The sequence below is a fragment of the Mytilus californianus genome, unplaced genomic scaffold, assembly GCF_021869535.1.
Source record: "Mytilus californianus isolate M0D057914Y unplaced genomic scaffold, xbMytCali1.0.p SCAF_6, whole genome shotgun sequence".
NCBI lineage: Eukaryota > Metazoa > Mollusca > Bivalvia > Mytilida > Mytilidae > Mytilus > Mytilus californianus.
In genome coordinates this window covers 96432110-96455125 of record NW_026262712.1, presented here as the reverse complement: position 1 = coordinate 96455125, position 23016 = coordinate 96432110, and the positions used below count along the sequence as shown (strand labels likewise).

Here is a 23016-nt window from a genome sequence, read left to right as displayed (position 1 = left end):
TTTGTTAAAATATAACTCTGCTAATTGAATGCAATACAATTAGGTCCAATTCAACACTTTTATCGACGATTCGCCTGTGTAAGAAATCATACTCTTGAAATTGTGAAAGGGGTTTTACATGTATAGCCTTTTTGTTGTCATGACTCTCACAAAAGAAAGATTTAACATGATAAATTGCAAATATTATGAATTATATATATGTCATAAATCTTATTAAGTAAATGACAAATGTTTAACATAAGCTATGCAATCATTCCTCAATTTAGTCAGTATCATCAATTTCATCAATGACCTCGGGATCTGGCATGCTACGTGCATCTGTAAGATATTTTGTCCAATTATCACCAGAACAATATGGTATGTTCAAACAGCGAGCATACCCTAAATACCAAATAACTGCAGAAACATGTGCACACATTCCAACTATTCTTGCTCCAGGACGACATTTACAGGATCAGCGAAGAACAGTCACTTCATCGTATTGAATCCATAACAAATACGCTCTAGCTTAAACGTCTACTTTGGATTTTTGCACATATCGAAATTGTTTTCCTGTTTATGTACCAGTACCTCAAAGTCATTATTTTCAGTTACAAGTTCCGTAACGTTTGACTTGGCCAATTTTGTCTGGTATACGCCTAAGATAAGGTTTCTGAGATCTTCTTCCGTAATCAAAGGAAAATCAACAGATGCAGCAATAATCTTGCACCAACTAGAACATGTAATGCAGTCAAGATTTTCCGACTCAATTTTTTCTTTAAGATGATTATTTTGCTTGGAAAGATAAATCATTTTATATCTAAGTAATTGGTCTTCTTCAAGATCACCTGAACTAAGTGGCTTGAAATACATATACATATTGAGCATACAATGCGTAGGTACTCTCCAATATATGGTATTTAGGAGTTTGGCATCACATGGTTGAAAAACACCCATGTCTTAATTCTGCCATTTGCAGATTCAACTACCCAACGAATCTTTGTTTTCAATCTCTTGAAGTATTGCTTTCCTCTGTGGAAACTGTGACTGGCCTTTATTAAAAAACGATGGCATTTCTGTTTGTATTTCTAATTCCTCAAGAAGATCAATTGAATCACGAAAGCCACGGTCAACAATGACAACATCATCATTCTGCAACCAACTTTTAATATGCTTATTGTCTGAAGCAATTATATGGTTGCAACTGGTCAGCGGATCGAATCTTTTCCTACATTAAAAATAGTAGCCAAAAGTTTGTTGGACATTCCTGACCTCATTTTCGTCATGCCTATGCCTCTGGAAATACGCACCTTCGTATCTTTAGTAGAAACAAGATGTGTTGCTAAAACATTGAATGATGTTATATCAATGCCTGTTAAGCTAATGTACTCTGCATCACTTAATGCTGAGTCTTTATCGAAATTTAATCTTTTGTCATCATTTTTCAGCAGTAGCATTCTTATTTTTTAAGTAGGTCCAAAATGTCACTTCGGTTAAAATCTTAAGTCAGACAAACATTTAAGGGCTAGTGTACAAATGTATTAAGCCTTGTTGAGGAAGAAACAACAATAAGTTTAGGGTCTCGTTTCCTGCAAACAAAGGAGATTGAGTGGCTTCCACCTATTAAAGATAAAGAATACATAATAGTTTTAGGGGACACAAATATCTGTTGTGATGTGTTTGCAGTTGGTGGTACGTCAGGTTTAGCATTGGCAATGGATTTATCATCATTATTTCTGTGATATTTACGTCTACATTTTCCACATATTACATCAGAACTATCAACATTAAGGAAAACACTTTTGTACAAGTATTTACGTAGTCCTTTGTTATTTTCTCCACCAAGAAACCGTCTATCTTGAGGTTTTGTCATCTTAGTACAGAGAACGCATGTAAATCGTGTAACTTTATACATATCCTGCAATGTAAAATAGCATATTACTGAGTTATCGCAAAATTTAGATTTCAATTACAAGTTCAACACTAGTATTTTGTCTATTTTGAAACTGTGCGTCAGGTTTGTTTGTCTTTTCTACTAAAAAATATACCAGACTAATATATGAAGAATTCGGCGAGTAGACGGCAACCAAAAACCACACTTCAACTAAACGGGACTATGAATTACAAATTATTTTCATGGAACTAATAAACTGAAATGTGAATGTTGATTTCGGTATTTAATTTAATTTTTTTTACTTTTGTTCTGTGTTCCATGTACTTCAACAACACGTAGAGCGCAACTCTATGTTATGTCCTTTTTTATCGATACTCTATGTTCTTTCTTCTTAAGCATTTGATAGTTAGCAAATTTGAAGAAGGCGTTTTTTAAAAGCAAGAAAAAAGAACAAAGATGCAGAAATCGTTATTATCATTATTTATATACTTCACGAATGTGAAACTGCCTGAACTTTTTTTATCCTATGAGATGCACCCTTGTATATACGACTATTATCCAACGATGTATAAAGCATGCACCAATGATACACTTGGTATAATGAATCTTTGTAATGCAGTATTAAATATAGGTGTATTATTTCACATACCTTGTTTATTGATATTGGTAGATAACACATGTTATATTCTTCTATCTTCTTCATGCGAAAAAAAAGTCTGAAACAAACGAGTTCGTCAAAATGTAAAACATTTTAAAAGCATTATCCTTAATTTGTTTATTTCAAAGTTGTCATGAAACATATATATATAATGAAACTCGGCTTCTCTATACTAACAAAAAACGAAAAACAAAAAACAAACAAAAAAAAAGTTATGAGATTCTATCATGGAACTCTACCTTCATACGTAACGGCATACCGATCGCGGCTGTAGAAACTAACATGTGATAGTGGGTTTATTAGTAATATTTACGTTTTACACTGGTATCGCGTTACAAAATTAACGTCTGCTCTTATATATTTTATTCATGTTTTATATTGTTTTAACCACATCTTCGATTTTTGTTATGAAATTGTTAGAAGCATGTTAGTTCAAAAATGATATCGTTTAATATTAATTGCAAAAACCTTCGTATGTAAAAGGATAAGAAAAAAACAAGTCAGGCGGTTTTCCTTGTTTTGCTGTTTTTGCTAGTTTATTTGTTTGTTTGTTTGTTTTCTTTGATTTTGTAAAGATATAAAATGCTTGTTGTGTTTCGAATGAAGTCTAAGACTGGAATATATATAAATATCTTTGTGTTCATTTTTTGATTCATAAAAAAAGTGCATTCTTCATATTCACCTGCAATCTAAGCCAAACTGCACCTTTTTCTTCATCTCTCTGCACATAATACACGTATCCCGCCTAATGTTTTGATTTGATTTATATATACATATTTTACATTTACAGTCTTTGGAAATATGACCACTTTTCAGACCCTCATATATTAATGAACCACAAGTGCGGAAAATTATATCTGGAATTCCATCAGAATTCAAGTAATACCATTTACAATCTAAAGTTAATACAAAAACACGCGACTTGAGTGGCTATACTTAAATACTACATATTATCATCTAGATTGATAAAGAACGCCCCAAAAATAAGCAAACTGTTTTTTGAAAAATAGACTCCCCTACATTTTAGAATTCGCTGGTTTTCCGTAACATTTCTTTTCTTTCGTACTAAATAAATAATTTGAAGACAATTCTTAATATGAGACGTGTTTTAATTCATTTATAAGTGGAATTTAGATTATTTAAGACAGAAGAATGCACAAATTAAGTTTTACTAGAAGAATCTCATCGTAAAGTCAATATCCCAGCCTTTTATTGCACTGCTCGTGTAAGAAAAAAAGTTAAATTCGAGTATCGCACCAAGCTTGCACCAAAAAGATTTTTTAGGTAATGTTTATAAAGTACGCGCTTGACAACATATTAAATTTTTAAGTTGGTGCATGCATGGTGCGTTGATCAAAATAGAGAAAGAACGTAGTAGTTTTGCTACATGTTGTACATTTTTGTTATTTGACGTCATTAACACTCACCATTATGACGTCATCAACATTCATTTTTTGTTATTGCAACAATGCGTTTCAACTCTATGAAACATGTCCAAATAGATAATCGCTAAAAATATGCACAATATAACTTTTTATATTTTTGTAAATCTGGGGCTATTTTAGGCTATTATAGCCCCTACTCCTTTAAAGATATAAATTATCGGAATTTCCATTTGAGTTTGGTATTTTTGTTATTTTACTTTTTACATGTGTTTTGTAGGTATAACACGTCTAGATTGGTTTGTAACTAATCATACAGTATCGGCTTCTTGGCAGAATCATTTTCAATCTCAACAACCAATATTCTACGAGGTATCTGCAGGAACAAGTCTTGGTGGAGCAGACGTAATACAGTGGCAAGAAACTAAGAATGCATTCATAGAATTTGAAATTCCTCCTAAAATAAAAATTACAAAAAGTTTGATGCTTTACCTTACCGTCCGTGGAATAACTGCCAATGGAATGACCAATGTTTTGAATTCTGTTTTAAAGATTTGAAACTGGATGTTGGTGTCAGTCGTTAATATTAAATGTTGGACTGACGAACAGTTATTTTCTTTTGATCAATGCTTCTTGCTTTTTATGATTGTTGTATACTTTAAATGTGACCACATCAGAAATTTTAGTTGAATGTGATTTGTTGTTCTAAAACTTTGAAGAGGAAATCACACGAAGAATAAACATATGTAAATTGCGTTCTTCAGAAAGGAAGACCAAAACATGTTTTCCTATTTTCATAATGCAATTAGAATTAGTCTTCTGCTTTGTCATGTTTGTGCCGGAACATTGAAAACGATGATTCATTTATTTTAAACTTTCACTACAGATCCATTGGCGTTTTACTTTGACATTGTTTTTAGGTGTATATTATTTGATACTGAAAAATCATATTTTCTACATTTTGTTCAACTTAAAAACGTTAAATAATATTGATTACTTTTGTATGTAATGAAATATGCCTTACTCGATTAAAATGACATAAGTTGCTAGACTTCGAGTTTTCACTTCTTATTCGTTTTTAAAAACGACGAATACAATAATATTATTGTAGATGTTTTGCAAGTTCATAATTGTAAATGCAGGTATTTAAAAAAAAATGGATTTTTAATGAGACAACAGAAACATGATTGTTAATGTGTGTGGTCCGTGTATATTTGCGTCCATTCGTTTTTCATTTTGAAATATCAAAAACAAAAAGACAAAAAACGAGAGTGTTTTCATTTTTCGTTTTTTGATTTCTCAAAAACGAAAACGAAAAACAAAAGTGTTTTCGTTTTTCGTTTTTTATTTTCTAAAACCAAAACGGAAAAAGAAAGTGTTTTCATTTTTTGTTTTTGATTTCTCTAAAACCAAAATGAAAATCAAAAGTGTTTCCGTTTTTCGTTTTTTGATTTCACTAAAGATGAATTTTGAATGTAGTTTTAATTATTCTCGTTTTATAATGTACAATGTTTTCCTTTCTTGTTTCACAGTCATTGATAGTAAATAATGCCAATGTAAACAATCCGGTGTTCTTTCAACATAATGTACACAAAATAGACCGCCTGACTTATGAATTGAACCACGGTGATAAATGAATCAAAGCCTTTCAAATTACCTTGTTTATATCTTTACTAAAAAAAATATTATATTTAGATATTAAACGAATCATAAATTTAAATTGTACAATATAATATTATATAAAGATGGTACAAATAGATAGATTGATTACAACATCACATTAACAAGGGAGGTTACTACTTTTAAAACTGATAAGAAAACTAGCCCAGTCGTTAAAGGATACATGCACATGTTTTTGTACTGTTATGAATCACAGTTTATGACCAAACTCAGTAAAGACCCGTCTAAATTGCATTTAATTGATAAATTCAACCACACTTACCGTTATCTTGATGATATTTTTTCGTTAAATAATCAAGAATTTTCTCAATACACTGCCGACATTTTATTACCTAAAGGAACTTACTTTAAATAAATCAAATTTAAACGGTAACAACTGTCCTTTCCTAGATTTAGATATTTCGGTTTTTCACGGAAAACTTCACACTTAAATTTACGACAAAAGCGACGATTTTTCGTTCCCTATTGTTAATTTTCCCTTTTTGGATGGTGATGTTCCTTTGGCACCATCTTACGGTGTTTATATTTCACAACTCGTTCGCTATGCCCGTGTCTGTTGTGACGTTTTTGATTTTAACGAACGTAATCTATGTATTACTAGTAAATTATTAAGCCAGGGATTTAGTTACCACAAGTTACTTAAAACCTTTACTAAATTCTTCCACAGATATAAAGATTTGGTTTTGAAGTTTAGTTGTACCTGTAGAAAACTTATTTCAAACGGGATTGCACATCCTCATTTTTACGGCAATATTGTTTACCGTGCCAGGAAATTTAGAAACGATCCTGGTAAACTTATCGATCCTTTAAATAAACTTATTCCAAAAGGTTACCAATTCAACACTGTAATTTAGATCATTAAATATTGTTTTTACTGGTAATGATATTGATTTTGTTATCAGTAAATTAAAAGCAAACTAAATATTATTGTTATATACATATACACATTCATAGTTCTACAATCTGTCGATACCTGTATCTTGGCATTGCACAAGGTCATGTTTTTCTCTGTTTATGACGTTTTTACACTAAATCCATTGGATGTTGGATGTGGTGTACGGATTGATAGTTTAGTCTTAGATGCATGATTTTTTTATTAGTTTTTAATGGCTTTGAACTAGCTGTAAGTAACTGCGAGTACTCTCAGATCTGTACTTAGTGTCTTTTTGTTGTTTGGATGAACAAGTACCACGTCCACTTGTAATTGTAGTATTTGTATATTCATCCATCTGATGAGTTTAGCCTCTTTCAACTGATTTTTTTAGTTCGTTCTTATGTTGTACTGTTACACCACTGTCCCAGGTTAGGGGGAGGGTTGGGATCCAGCTAACATGTTTAACCCCGCCACATTCTGTATGCATGTGCCTGTCCCAAGTCAGGAGCCTGTAATTCAGTGGTTGTCGTTTGTTTATGTGTTACATATTTGTTTTTCGTTCATTTTTTTTTCATAAATTAGGCCGTTAGTTTTCTCATTTGAATTGTTTTACATTGTCATTTCGGGGCCTTTAATAGCTGACTGTGCATTATGGGCTTTGCTCATTGTTGAAGGCCGTACGGTGACCTATAGTTGTTAATTTCTGTGTCATTTGGTCTCTTGTGGAGAGTTGTCTCATTGGCAATCATACCGCATCTTCTTTTTTATATGCACGGCGGTTATCAGATCTATGGTATTTAAATCGAAGTTAATGTCGACGGATGCAAAAGTATTTATCAATCTTAACAATAAGGGTGCGTGATCTTTACTTTTAAGTTTAGAAAGGTTGATCTAAGATGATAAGACAGGGCCGTAACTAGCCTCTATTACAAGTAATGCAAAATATATTTTGGGCGAGGGTTCTAGGGCTGAAGGCCCCAAAAGATCTGAAAAAAATGACGCAAAATCGTGCATTCTGAACGTTTCTTTTGGACCCTTTCTTAATCTCAAACGCAAGTTTTGTTATATTTATTTTTTCGATAATATATCAAAATATATAGATTCAGTGTAAGACTTTTAGTATTTAGGGACAACATCAAAAGACATTTGTAGGATAAAGCAAAACATTGTAATCAACATAGTCAGGTGCGTGGCTGTTGTTTTTAGGGTATGTATGGTTCGTTGCCTCGTTGAAGACCCTCCGGCTACTTTCAAGATTAAGAACAGGAATAAAAGCCCTGTTCATTGATAATTTTCATTTTTTCTATGTATTGTGTGCGATGTCGTCCCATGCACTGTCCTACATAATCAAATAATCATGAAATATTTGGTCTAGTAATCAAATAATCACACAAAAAAAAAACAGCCAAGTAATTACATAATCAAAAACTCCACGAGGAGGCTCATTAAAGATGACATATTTTGGTATTAATATTGATTCACTTATAGGGTTTTTGCATCGGTAATAACCACATTAATTCTAAAACCGGTTGTTTGCATTATACGAGTCATTTTCTTCTCATATATTTTATGACGGTATGATACTAAACCCCTCACAGGAGGGATTGTGCTTGATTTTCATGTGATGAAGACATAATCTTTCAATCGGATTAATTGAGGTCTGGAGCTGGCATGTCAGTTACTGCTAGTAATCCTTTGTTAAGTTATGAATCATTGTCATTTTGCTTAGTTTCTTTTGTTACCTAGTCTGACACCGGACTCGGACGTCTTTTAAACTGAGTTTTACTACATCGGCTAGCTATAGTGGTATAGGGAGAGGGTTGAGATCTCACAAAACATGTTTAACCCCGCCGCACTTTTGCGCCTGTCCCAAGTCAGGAGCCTCTGGCCTTTCTTAGTCTTGTATGTTTTTTTTATTAGTTTAGTGTGACGTCCATTTTTACTGAACTAGTATACATTTTTATTTAGGGGCCAGCTGAAGCCCGCCTCTGGTTCCGGGATTTTCCCGTTGTGTTGAAGACCCATTGGTGGCCTTCGGCTGTTTTCTGTTCTTTGGTTGGGTTGTTCTAAGCCGACACATTCTTCATTTCCATTCTCAGTCTTAATTTCACCAATGAAACTTTACATTATTTTTTGCCTTTGTATTAAATTAACTTGTAAACTTCTTGGAACTCTACAATGACCATCTGATTACAATTAGACACGCAAGAATGTGAAATATGAAACCTTATTTGGCCTTCAATGCCTCAACTTTTTTTAATGTGGGTATCTACTTTGTTCAGTAAGATTTCGATTTTGACAATTATTTTGCAAACTATCATAGATTTCCGGTGATTGTTCTGTACTTAGTGTCTTTTTGTTGTTTGGATGAACAAGTACCACGTCCACTTGTAATTGTAGTATTTGTATATTCATCCATCTGATGAGTTTAGCCTCTTTCAACTGATTTTTATAGTTCGTTCTTATGTTGTACTGTTACACCACTGTCCCAGGTTAGGGGGAGGGTTGGGATCCAGCTAACATGTTTAACCCCGCCACATTCTGTATGCATGTGCCTGTCCCAAGTCAGGAGCCTGTAATTTAGTGGTTGTCGTTTGTTTATGTGTTACATATTTGTTTTTCGTTCATTTTTTTTTCATAAATTAGGCCGTTAGTTTTCTCATTTGAATTGTTTTACATTGTCATTTCGGGGCCTTTAATAGCTGACTGTGCATTATGGGCTTTGCTCATTGTTGAAGGCCGTACGCTGACCTATAGTTGTTAATTTCTGTGTCATTTGGTCTCTTGTGGAGAATTGTCTCATTGGCAATCATACCGCATCTTCTTTTTTATATGCACGGCGGTTATCAGATCTATGGTATTTAAATCGAAGTTAATGTCGACGGATGCAAAAGTATTTATCAATCTTAACAATAAGGGTGCGTGATCTTTACTTTTAAGTTTAGAAAGGTTGATCTAAGATGATAAGACAGGGCCTTTTTCTGTTCTTTGGTTTGGTTGTTCTAAGCCGACACATTCTTCATTTCCATTCTCAGTCTTAATTTCACCAATGAAACTTTACATTATTTTTTGCCTTTGTATTAAATTAACTTGTAAACTTCTTGGAACTCTACAATGACCATCTGATTACAATTAGACACGCAAGAATGTGAAATATGAAACCTTATTTGGCCTTCAATGCCTCAACCTTTTTTAATGTGGGTATCTACTTTGTTCAGTAAGATTTCGATTTTGACAATTATTTTGCAAACTATCATAGATTTCCGGTGATTGTTCTGCATAAAAAACCCATGGGAAAGCACATTGTCATAACTTGCTAAACGTTTATTGGAACCCAATAATTTTGCAAGGTGTTGCAACCTGTAATATGAAGACGTGAATGAAAATGCGGAGTTTGTAAGACCAGGTTCAAGCAAGTAGCCACTCGATAGCAGCCACTTCGCTAGCAGCCAGTTTTCAGATATTTATATAAACCCAAATATTGCATAAGATTCAAACATTCTTCAGATGTTTTTATTAATATATAACCACTATATTATCAGTTTTTAATATATAATTAAGCAGTCAAAGACATTATTCAATGAATTCTAAAATTTCATTTCTTGTTCATTAATTATATAAATGCAATAGAAATCGCTTTCAATATATCACACATTACAGTAAATTTTTAAATAGTCAACACTTTTGAGTGTATGTAGAATCGTAAATTATTTTAAATGTTGGCAAAATTGCACTATTGTGTGAAATAGCTTTCCAAATTCTCGGCATCCTGTCACTTCTGAACCAGTGGATTTCGCTTATTTATGATTGGACGAAATGTTTATTTTTTGTACTCAAAGTATGGTGGACAAAGAAATTATTTATTAGCTTTAAAACAAACAAAAAAATAATCCGTGCTACACCTAAACTAGGAATTTTGATCAAGTAGGCGCTAGATCTCTCTCTCTATACATATATAGCTAGCTTACGTTTGCACTTAGTGCGGACAAAAGTATTGCCGTAGAATTTTTTTTATTATCTTTTCGGGAAGGGTTGGGTAGGGTATCCGACCTCAACTTTGGACATACTTTAGAAGAAAAAAAAACTAAGCCGAACAACACCCTGGATTTTTTCTACTGTAAACCTCAGCTACCCAGCTTCCGTTTGCACCTAGTGCGGACAAAAGTATTGCCGTAGAAATTTTTTTATTAACTTTTTGGTAATGGTGTGGTAGGGTGGGTAGCTGAGGTCTACTTGAGAAAAAATCCAGGGTGATGTTCGGCCTAGTCTTTTTTTTATAATGTAATAAGCTGGCAAATTATCAAAGCTCACGTCTTAATTGATAGGCATAGAAATAAAAAGAAAACGTATGATAACCAATAACAATCTACCGGAGACAAAATAACGTTGGTTTAGGCAACTAGTACGATGGTCTGGATGCGGGGTTCTTCATTTCTGTATTCTTTGATATGTTATACCATTTTTCTCTATGCTTTAATTAGTGTTTTAGGCCATTTATCTCTATTCTTTATTTCTTTTTACGTTTTGCCAATTATTTTGTTCTTTTCATATTTAAACACTTCATTATTCTATTTTTTTATGTCTTGGTTCATTGTCTCTTATATTTATATTTTTGCCCACTATTCTCTTTTCTGTAATCCCCCATCCACACCATCCAGTTAAGGTCACCATATAACTTTCACAAATAAGCAAAACTAATACCGTATAGGCTCCGAATGGCAAAATGATTGAATGCTAATCCCGGTTTGAATTATGAAATTGTGCAAATTTGTTTTTCAATCAATTGATCAAGCAAAACACATTATCGTCCTGAAAGTTCGTATAATACTGGCAGATGGACCTTGGTCATCAATTCTAATCATCTTAGATCAACCTTTCTAAACTTAAAGATTACGCACCCTTATTGTTCAGATTGATAAAGACTTTTGCATCCGTCGACATTAACTTCGATTTAAATACTATAGATCTGATAACCGCTGTGCATGTATACTTTAACGACTGGACTAGTTTTCTTATCAGTTTTAAAAGTAGTAACCTCCCTTGTTAATGTGATGTTGTAATCTATCTATCTATTTGTACCATCTTTATATAATATTATATTGTACAATTTGAATTTATGATTCGTTTAATATTTAAATATAATATTTTATTTTTAGTAAAGATACAAGGTAATTTGAAGGGCTAGTTCAATTCATAAGTCAGGCGGTCTATTTTGTCTACCTTATGTTGAAAGAACACCGGGGTGTTTACATTGGCATTATTTACTATCAATGACTGTGCAACAAGAAAGGAAAAAATTGTACATAATAAAACGAGAAATAATTAAAATTTCATACCAAATTCATCATTAGTGAAATCAAAAACGAAAAACGGAAACTATTGATTTTCATTTTGGTTTTAGAGAAATCAAAAACAAAAAATGAAAACACTTTCGTTTTCCGTTTTGGTTTTAGAGAAACCAAAAACGAAAAACGAAAACACGTTTGTTTTTCATTTTGGTTTTTGAGAAATCAAAAACGAAAAATGAAAACACTCTCGTTCTTTGTTTTTTGTTTTTGATATTTCAAAATGAAAAACGAATAGACGCAAATACCTTTGACCATAATCGATGCCCCACACCGTATGTCAATCTACCAAAAGCAACTCATTACCAGTTGCAGATTTAAAAGCGACAACTAACACTTGAGTGAAATTAACAAAACAACAGAAGAATGATATTTACAAACATTGAATGTTACGTTTCTGTCTTGTACAAGGCACACTTAGTATAAAAATAACGACAGTTGAGATGTAACGGAAAACAAAGGATTAGACCCTTCGTATTAGACAGACGTCTTACATTGATTTCTCAAGAAAAAAAAATAAAAGCTTATCTTTTGACTTGACTTTCACTTTCACTTGATAGATGATAGATATTTCATGGGTAGTTTATTGCTAGACAAAATATCTGCCCCTATCCAATATACCAATGTTTACCAATGGCAGTCCAAATTTCTCGCCCTTCATACCGGTCTCCCAATCTTGCAGAAACTATCTAATATATTAACTGTTTATAGTGTTTTGTCTTGCCTATTCATGCAATAATTGACACTGGACTTTCAGCAAGAACAACTTCAATATATACTATTGCACTTGAACAATAAAGTACAGGCGAAACAGGTTATCTGCTATTTGTCTTGAATAGAATATAGATATTGACAATGAGGGTTGGTTTAGAAATACAATTAGGGCCAGCTGAAGCCCGCCTACGGATTCGGGATTTTCTCGCTTCATTGGTGGCCTTGGACTGTTTTCTGCTCTTTGGTCGGGTCTCTGTGACACATACTCCGTTTCCGTTCACTATTCTATTCCATACAAAAACAAACTTCAATTGTTTTATTGTTTAATTGGCATTTCTATGTCGCAACATTTTAATCGTAACCGCATAAGAAGTGTATATCCCCCAGTTCATAAGATATTTCAGGCGTTCCCAATCAAAATGTCCTTGTTAAAAGGTTAGTGTTACAAGCTTTCTACATGGTAAAGGGGAAGTACCTTGAACGACTTAACCTTAGAATCTATGACAAACGTCATGGTTTCTACTTTCCAATCGTCACCCTCCCATTTCGAACCAGTATCATACCATCTTTTCCCATCATATACATGTACACCAAACGCCACTCCATTTTCCCATTTTCCAATTGAATCGTTAACAATTCCTACCATTCATAATTACCAACAATGTAAAATATTTGATTGATTGTTGTTTAAGTCAAGTGACAAATATTTAATGCATTTTCAAACGAGAACAAATTTACAATGAATACAGTAGGAATATTTTGTATGTTAGTGGTCGACTGGGATAAAAAAAAATGAAAACGACACGTTATAAATTTCATGCGTCCAAAGAGTTTTTCGGGATTCATCAGGAACGCTCAAAGTTGAATATTTGAAAGCCAAGGATGTATAAGAACCAAAACTGTTGAAGAGCAATTTTCGAAAAGGACACAAAAAAAAGCAAAATTCATCTAAGGTCAACTTTGCTTGAGGGAGTTGAAAACTTAGTTTTTGAGTAGTTTCAAAATTTATAAACGGGCAATTTTAGAAAGATTTGTTTTAAATCAAATCAGTACTATACTACTGACTACTTAGCCAATAAAGGATGAGAAACTTAAACTATCACAGAAAAAAAAAGAAATTAGTTTCTGTCTAGTAGCAACTCTACTCCGACAGGGCGTGACTATGTATGATGTATACATCCCCAACAGCCAAACCGCAAGAGTTTTACAGCCAAAACGTCTAGTGATGACCCTTTTTGCAATACCATAGTCAACCTGGAGGTCGTAGGTATTTGAGAAAATTGCAAATAATTTCCGTGCATCTGTAATCAAACGAAGCATACAATATTTATCACGTAGTATACATTATATCCTATTTAACCATACATCATACAGCTATACACAATACACCATCACATGATACACATTTTATTGGAAAGTTTACATTCAACGAATGTAAGGGTTCCCATAAAATGATTAGATGTGCTAAAATAAGAGGTTGTAAAATCACTGCCAAAAGACTGTAATTTTCTAGTTCAATAATTTCATTAATCATTTAACTTCTAGATGATTATTGTGTTGCGACTATTTTCTTTTCTTTTCGTGTTACCGAAATACATATTTCTTTCATAAAATCATGTGTAACATATTCAACGCTGCAACACAAACTGATACCAATTCCATTATAGCATGTGTTAATTGATCGTTTTTCATCTTGTATATAGTTCAATTACCCGTAAAAAGTCAATTCATTTTTAAATCTAAAGTGAAATGACAGAATGACAGAAAGTTATTTACCTGAGGGTCCGCTGCATTAGAAACTTAACTTTTATAATATTTTCTTTTTAACACACAATACTAATTCAGTGTCATTACGCTTCCTAAAGAACAAATCGAGCAATTTAATTTCAAACCTTTACTTTTTATTTACAGTTTCATAATTCGTACAATTTATTTGCATGATTTCATAACAAAAGGCATTTTAAACAACAATAATCAAATTAAACATATCACAGCAATTATAAAGGACGGAATCAGTGTTACATATTGTCACTCATCACAGTTTAATAGCAGCATTTAAAACAGTTGTCATTCCATTCGCGGACACACCTCGAACAGATATATATCCCGTTAAATCCTTTATTGATTTGATCTTCGGAGGAAGCTGGAATTCTAGGAATGTGTTTTTTGTTTCCTGCCACTGTATGATGTCAGCGCCCCCCAGAATCGTACCTGCCGAAACTTCATAATATGTTGGCTGCTGTATTTTGAAATGATGTTTCCATGATGCCGTAATTGTACGGTTATCTAAATCAAGCCGCAAATGTGGGTTCTCTGAAAAATTAACAAATTACAATTATATTATACAAAACATATTGATATTTTTTATATATTGAGAAGCCAACATACATTAACTTATCATTGATTAATGTGTTGGGCATTTTCCATGTATGAGCTTTTCTATCATGTGTAAACTTAATTGATAACACCGATTTTAATAAATAGATGCGTTAATTTGTCTATACGTCAAACTGCTAATAATATATGCTTTCTTCATGCATATCATTGAGATACAAATGGGACAATTAATATGATTAGGTAGTGAGAGAAAACACACAGTTATTTAATTAAAAAAGAGGAAGAAAGAAATCTTTAACTATCTTAAAAACTAATGATTGTAAATTGCATTTAATAACATTAGCAGTACCATTTTACTATTAAAGACTTATCATTACTCATAACGTTTAACACATGTTTTTTAAATATCTGCACCTTAAACGCAAAATAAAATAAAAACATGACTTTATGCTACAAATCCCAGATATAGTTCGAAAATAGATAAAATCATTTGATTTCTGTGCACACAATATAAGTTTTGTTATAACCTTCATCACGTTCGCTATTGACCAAAAGATTTGAATTTACAAATGAGATAATGAACAACCATGAAGAAAAGAGAACGGGATTTTAAACAAATAGACTTTATCATTAAAACTGTTAGGTTCAGTAGTGTTTTTGGAGTTATAAACTTCAGATGGACGTGCTACAAAAAGGATGAAACATAAATATTGGTAGTTTATAAAAGGAAAATTTAAGGCATTTCTAAAACTGATTCTCAAAGTCGCTCTAGGAGTTCTCGAAGTTTGACGCAGAACTTACGATGTCCACGGTACATATGTGTACACACTTTATGCAATGGACTGAAAATTAACAGGGAAGTGCTTCTAACAGCAAAACTGCCCAAACAGAGTTATGAGGAATAACGACTAAAATGGACCTTAAATACGTTTTACGTTCACCATCAGGAATTGGTTCAACGATACAATGTGTCGGTGGCTCAACTCACCTGCGACATGTTTTTCGGTCTTAAATCTTAGAAACAAATATGGTCGTTTGAACTGTTTTTTAACCGATTTTTCCTTGTGACATTTTTATTGAGTTTAAATTCGCATGGGGGTAAAACATGCATAGCAGGAGACGCTAAGCTTGTCTTCCTTCCAAATATATATTTGATTCAAGAGTTTTATGTTATTACATACCTATTAACAATGGCGACATTTCAGAAACTACAATTCCTGAGGACACTTGAGTACTCCTTAAGTACATTTTATTTACAGCATTAAGTCTAGCTGAATAGTTTCCATTCGATATATCCAATCCATCCAACAAACAATAAGACATGTCTTGGTTTTCGGCAATTATTGACTTAGAAATCAATGTTGATTGATCATGGCTTTCAAATGTCAACTGAAACAATGCAGACATTTTAAATTTTAGCTTGAATTTTATTAGTCATGGTTATCATATTGAAGGACATACAAATCATACATACTAATCGGAAAAACATTACTTATATATGTGATGCCTATAACAATAAAGATTGCATATGAATTTTGAATATTTGTTTTTCAATCTTTAAGTATTAATGTCTTATTATAGCAAATGCAAACTATAAAGTATATGTTGATAACATCAAATATGTGACAAATACCATAAAAATATATGAATTCACTTACAAGATAGGAATCTAGACCTGTCAAATCCTCAAATCCTGTCCATTTTACCCTAATGGATGTTGTGTCACCTTGATAATGATCTCTTGGATTGTACTCTGTTAAGGTGTGTGGTAGAATTTGTACCTCGGCAAAGGTAGTATTTGGCGGGAGACTTGAAATTTTAACACCATTTGACGACTTTGAGGACTGCAATCCTGCCTTATTTTTACATCGCAACGTCACGTGTATCATCTGCATAGACACTTGATTGCTAGGGAATACTTTTGATATCATTTTCACTCCTCTTGCTAATGGCTGGAAAGTTTGTATTTCATTCCCATACGGCTGATAACCTGCAAATCAAACGTATATTATTCAAACGTTCACTTAACACAACTTAATTACTACGTAACTTTGGTATCAAATCCTCATTCGTGGCTACATTGCTTTCTATATTAAGTTCACCAATTTCTAGTATTCATAGGCATTGTGTTTAAGTTTAAAGTATTTTCAAAATACATATTTAGCAAGGGAACAACTGTGAAACCAGGTCCTTATTCTTTCATTTCATACCACAATTACTAAAATGTTTTATATCCACCTTAGTTAGTTTCCACAATTTCTAAATTCTAAGTGCCATTGTCCTTCAAAGGTTAACATTATAGTAAAAGTTTAATAACTCTAATACAATCAAAATCAGGGTATATTATAGTGAACTGCACACAATGATAAATAATGAAGTAAGCAAACATTCTGTCATACAATCTCTGATTAGTTGCATTCTCAAATTGTAACTGTGGTGTGATAGCCCAAAAGTCAAAGTTCAATAATTACCGAAAAAGATCCTAATATAAATAAGACGATGTGGTATGAGTGCCAATGAGACAGCTCTCTATCCAAGTCACAATGAATAAAAAATTTTCAATTATAGGTCAAAGTACGGCCTTCAACACGGAGCCTTGGTTCACACTGAACAGCATGCTATAAAGGGCCCCAAAATGATTAGTGTAAAGCAATTCAACCAGTAAAACCAACGGTCTAATCCATATAAAAAACGAGAAACAAACGAGAAACGCCTATGAACCACACCAACAAACAATAACCATTGAACAACAGTCCCCTAAGCTTACTATTACTTCATTCTAGCAATTACACCACAACTCCTTATTTTCTTATTTATTTTGAGTTTTTTTGTGAGCGAAAGGCCAAGTTTAAGTATCACTAATGATAACATTGGAATTATTTCTGATTGAATGAAAATTGTGTCCGTCTCCTTTGATGCCTATATGCCTATAATGATGCGTCTGGCAATATTACGGACAAAACAATCAAATCCTTTTGCCTTTGTAACGCTAATTAATAAATGGTAAAGAAACTGAGGTTAACTGATCTGTATAATTTTGTTCGTTTGAATAAACAACTTTTATAAGATCTGGAATATGAAGATAAAAAGTCCGAACAAACATCACGACCCATATAATAAGTTCTAGAATATGGGTATTAAAAATACGACAAGTTTCAATTGCAAACTGTGTGTGGTGTGAACCGTAAAATATAGGTTGGATATATCTGATGAAATTCAGAAAGTCCGGTAAAAGAACATAAATCAATCTTGTTGCAATTTCACAAATAGAAGTATTTTAAATTGTTTGAAAACTAAGGATTTTATATCCCAAGATTAGATTAACTTAACTGTAATTGGCCAAATCTATCAGAATATTGGGTTTTCAATGCTCCTCAACTTCGTACTGTATTTGACCTTTTTAAACTTTTTTATGCTAGTGTCACTGATGAGTCTTTTGAAGACGGAAAGCGCGTAAGGTGGACATTGTTATAAGCATGGTATTTTTCATTTTTTTTTTTATTTGGAATGAATATACTCACCAACTGCCCACTCACAGACATCTATTCCGGATTCAGCATCATGTACCTCCCAGTTTGCAGATACTTCTTCTGTAGTTTGTGCATCTATATCAGAACCTACAACAGGCAGATATAGACAAAAATCATCTCAATACAAAATTAATTTTTACTTTTATAGAATCGAAAAAAGCTTTAAATATTAGACAGAAAAAATGTATTAAAAATTGGCAATAAACCTTTCCAGCATTAAATTCGGATAAAATATGATGCTACGGTAACGAAAAAGTCACATTTAATAATCATAAAATACAATGTGTTAACGACATATCCAACAAGGGCTCCACCTCCTGTTGAGTTCTTTATTTCAGAAAGTATTTTACACTAAAATAATTAATTAAGCCATGCTTTTTTAATTATATATTCATTAAGCATTGTTAATCATTCGTGTGATGCTGAACACACATACTATTGGATGTACACTATATCAGGGAATGCACAATGATGTAAACAATTGACACTAGTGTTTTCAGTACTTGACATGTAGTAGAAGCATGATTAAATACTTGTGTGTTTTTGTAAAATTACATTTCATTCAATAAAATCATCTAAAACAAGTAATATTTTATTAACCAAATTTTAACACTCAAACCTCATATCAAGTATATTTTTTATTTTTTGTTTTTTGCATTGTTTAGTACACAAACCTATGCCATCATTAACAAAGCTAATGTCTGGTGCTGTTAAATCCACGAGAAGATCCTCTGCATGCGCTTCTCTTCGTAATCCAGCTGCATTTGTAGCTATTACAGTAATATGGATGACTGACGTATGAGCTAGACTGACATTGTAATTGTAGGCAAAGTTATTCAGACCAACACTTTTAAATCCTTGGACCTCTGTACTTCCCTCTGTATAGCCTGGAATAGAAATTATTTAGTTATAAAAGTTTTCAGTTAAATTACACACCAATCTTTTTTCTTCCAAAATATCATATAATTATTTTTTTTTCACAGACTTATGAATGTTTTTTTTTTTTTTTAGTAATATCTTTTATTTTAAATTCTCTGGAATACATATACCCTAAGCAGTCCAAGGCAGCTGACAGAGGGGTCCCTGCTTTCATTTAACATATCCCATTTGCCAGGGAAAATACAAATGGGTGTAAAAAAAAGAAAAACTCTATATAATGTATATTCAATATATATATATAAAAAAAACAGCATCTGTTTATAATTAATTACTGTATTCTTCCCATTGAAATCTTGCATTTTCATATAATTTTATCCTTTTACGATACAATTATAGAATTATTTATAATAGTTATTTATATTATTTTCTTTCTAACCATTTGCACTATTTAAAGTTCAATCCGAGCTCGTGTAAAAAAGAGACAACCAATTATAAAATCTTTTGTTATTTAAATTGTGTTCCCGGTTAAATGCCTGTTAGATATTGACATAGCCAAAACACGTGCTTCAATCAACAGAATTTTCGATGAAGGATTATTTGAGAAATAAATGTATGTTCACTTATGAATAAACACAGTCTGTGGTGAGTAAAATACTAGTACAAAAAAGTAATACAATTATATAGTATGTAATATTAATATGTATTAAATATAAAGTATACAATTAACTTATATAAATAATGGCGGTTGTTTGTAAATGGAGGTGTAAACCATATACTAGTTCAAAGTGTGCGTTTTGTATTCAAATGATAAATATAGCTATAATACCGGGGCACAGGTTCTTTCATAATTATATATATAATTCTGCATAATGAGCAAAGAATAAACAAGATGTCAAATTCGACTATTAATAGTGATTACAATATTTGAGATAAATGTTCAAGTTTGTCTATTCCGAAAAATTCTTTTTGTTTGATTTAGCGGTCATTGTGATAAAATCATTCATATCTTTCTTAAAAATACGGAGAATGGATGCTTCATTAAATATTGTTTTGTTGAATTTAATGTCGTTCCGACCTTTCCAAATACTAAATTTTCCAAAATACACTATAACATTTCCAATATTTATTTGCGTTTTATCAAGATCTTGATTATATCAAATGATCATGTTTTGGACCTCAAAGTTAAGCTTTATATCTATGCACAGATATAGCAATCTTTTTATTTCTTCAATGATTCTTTGAATTTTACAACAATAATAGAATAGATGCCCTTGGGTTTCAAACAAATTGCCACATAAGTTACATAAGACATCGGACTTTCGCATTTGGTACGATTTAGATTCAGTGTAATGAATATTATGTAGTGATTTCCATTGAAATTGGAAAAATATTGTTTGATTCAGGCAGCTTGTGTAGCTTTTTCCAAACTGATTGCCAGTCTAGTTCCGTATTAAATGTTCTGTTCCATTTAATTTCACATTTTGCACTAGTACATTTATTTAGTAATTTTTGTAATGATTTTAATTGAATTTTTTTCTGGGGGTATACAATTTCTTTTCGTATCATATATTTTGTTATTCTGGATTTTTATGTGCTTCAAATTTGTTGGATCACTAATGGCGCTTCTAAGTTCGTTAATCCAATCATTGGGGATTTCTTTCTTTATTAAATTGTATTCGCATATCGAATTTAGTTTATCTATAAGTTTGTCAAATATATGTTTATTATAGTAAAAGGTTTCCGTTTCATTATTTCAAACATCTTTAATTTTGGCGATATGACTCTTGGTAAAGGAAGGGAAGAACAAAGGTTTTCCTTTCCATTTTATAGTGTTGTTACCAAATATATTCTCTTCAAGAATACTATGTTTTTAACGTTCGGTCATTTTACTGTAAAGTTCACACCATGCGGTAACCGCCTTTTGGTAGAAATTTGACATATACTTAATATTAATTCCATTCAGATCTTTATAGGTACATATAAAATATTCAATACCAAATTTTTTGTCAAAATGTTTAAGCCAGTATTTGGCAATTGCATTCCAACTTTGTGTTGTACTTTCTAAAATTTTATAAATTAATTTTATATGTTTGCTTTTTATGAAACTTTCCAAATTTATCATTTTGATCCCACTAAATTTTCTTCCAGACAACATAAATTTCTGTGAACACGGCTGACTTTAGAGCCCCAAACAAAATCCCAGAAAAGCGAGTTTATTTCTTTTTCAGATTCGTTAGGTATACCCCTCATCTCAACCTCGTATCCGAAAATCGGTATTAATTGGTTTTTTATAATCAATACTTCACCTCTGTAAGTTAAATTTCTTGTTTTCCAAACGTGAATACAGTTTTTTATCTTGCCAATTATGGAATCCCATATTCTATTGTTATTAATATTATAACCATGGTGGACTCCTAAATCTTTTATGCTATCCTTGATCCAGGATATATTTTTTTTAATCTTGGTTTCTTGCCCTTTAGTCTCCCAATAAACAAACCCTTAGTTGTATCGAAGTTAATTTTGGAGCCGGAGGCCATTTAAATATTTCCAATTTTTCAAAGGCTTTTTCAGCCGATTGTTCGGATTTGTTTATAAGTTGTGTATCGTCCGCAAACATTGATAATTTAGTTTCAATAAGTCCGTTTTCCGTTGGTATTTCAATTCCCTGTATTTCTACATTTGCGCGAATGGCACACGCCATTGGTTCCGCTTGTATTATGTATAAAAAGGGGGCTATAGGGAACATCCTTGTCTTATTGATCTGCTTATTGAAAAGGATTTAGACAGAAACCCATTTGTTTTAATGCAAGTGTTGGCATTTTTAAATAGCATTTTTGTCAAGCTACAAAAGTTATTACCAAAATTGAAACCCTCCGTAACCTTTATCAGCCATCCCCATTCGACTCTATCAAAAGCTTTCTGTTTGTCTAGAAATATAATTAATCCCTCCATATCCTCATTTTCTACATATTCAATAATATCCTGTAAAAGTCAATCACTTATATTTCTCCCCTTTACAAACCCTTTTTGATCCGGGTGAATAATTTTATTTAACAATGGTTTAAGACGCTCTGCCAACATCTTTGATATAATTTTATAAGCCGTATTCATCAAGCTTAAAGATCTCCAGTTTTTTATTAGTTCTAGTTCCCCTCCCTTATGTAGTCAAGTTAACAATCCTTGGCGATTTACTGAGTTCAATTTCGTCAAATACTTCCTTTATTACTTCAGTGAAAACCGTTTTGATAAGGTCCCAGTATATTTGATAAAATTCCGATATAATCCCATCCCTTCCCGGAGATTTATCTTTCTTGGGATTTTTAACTGTCTTAGTTAATGAATGCAAGTTTTAACTTTTGTTTGTAATACAAGCATTTCATCTGACGCTTTTTGTTTAGGAATTCGTCAAAGTACAGTTTCAAACAATATTAAATGTTTCTTTTTTCTGCAATGAAGGTCTATTAAAATTAATTTCTGACGATATGAACGGTCGTATTTTTTGTATCGTTTATGGGATTGTTGATTGAAATTAAGTCGAAGGAAACAATCACTAATATTGCAGTGCTGAATGAAATGGTTTCATGAGTACTTTTAGCAGCCTGCAACAAAACAAACAAATTCCAAAAGATAAAATAAGATCAATATTTTTTTTTGGTTGCAAGTAAATAACTGATGCCTGTTTGGGATTGCTGTCTAAATGATGCATATAAATCATACATTGGTACCAGTGGATTATCGGATTCA

At 32.2% G+C, this 23016-nt stretch overlaps 1 protein-coding gene across 1 annotated transcript in view; it reads right to left on the bottom strand.

Annotated features, from left to right (window-relative positions):
- Positions 1 to 14405: 14405 nt before the first annotated feature.
- The window catches only part of LOC127704619 (uncharacterized), a 47093-nt gene continuing 38482 nt past the window's right edge, over positions 14406 to 23016 (bottom strand). Inside the window, exons 33-37 of the mRNA XM_052208737.1 lie at positions 19068 to 19280; positions 18385 to 18480; positions 16522 to 16853; positions 16045 to 16252; positions 14406 to 14839 (exon numbers count right to left, since the gene is read on the bottom strand). Of these exons, the coding sequence (XP_052064697.1) occupies positions 14562 to 14839; positions 16045 to 16252; positions 16522 to 16853; positions 18385 to 18480; positions 19068 to 19280 (1127 nt within the window). The 3' untranslated portion in view covers positions 14406 to 14561. The remainder of the gene's footprint in view (positions 14840 to 16044; positions 16253 to 16521; positions 16854 to 18384; positions 18481 to 19067; positions 19281 to 23016) is intronic.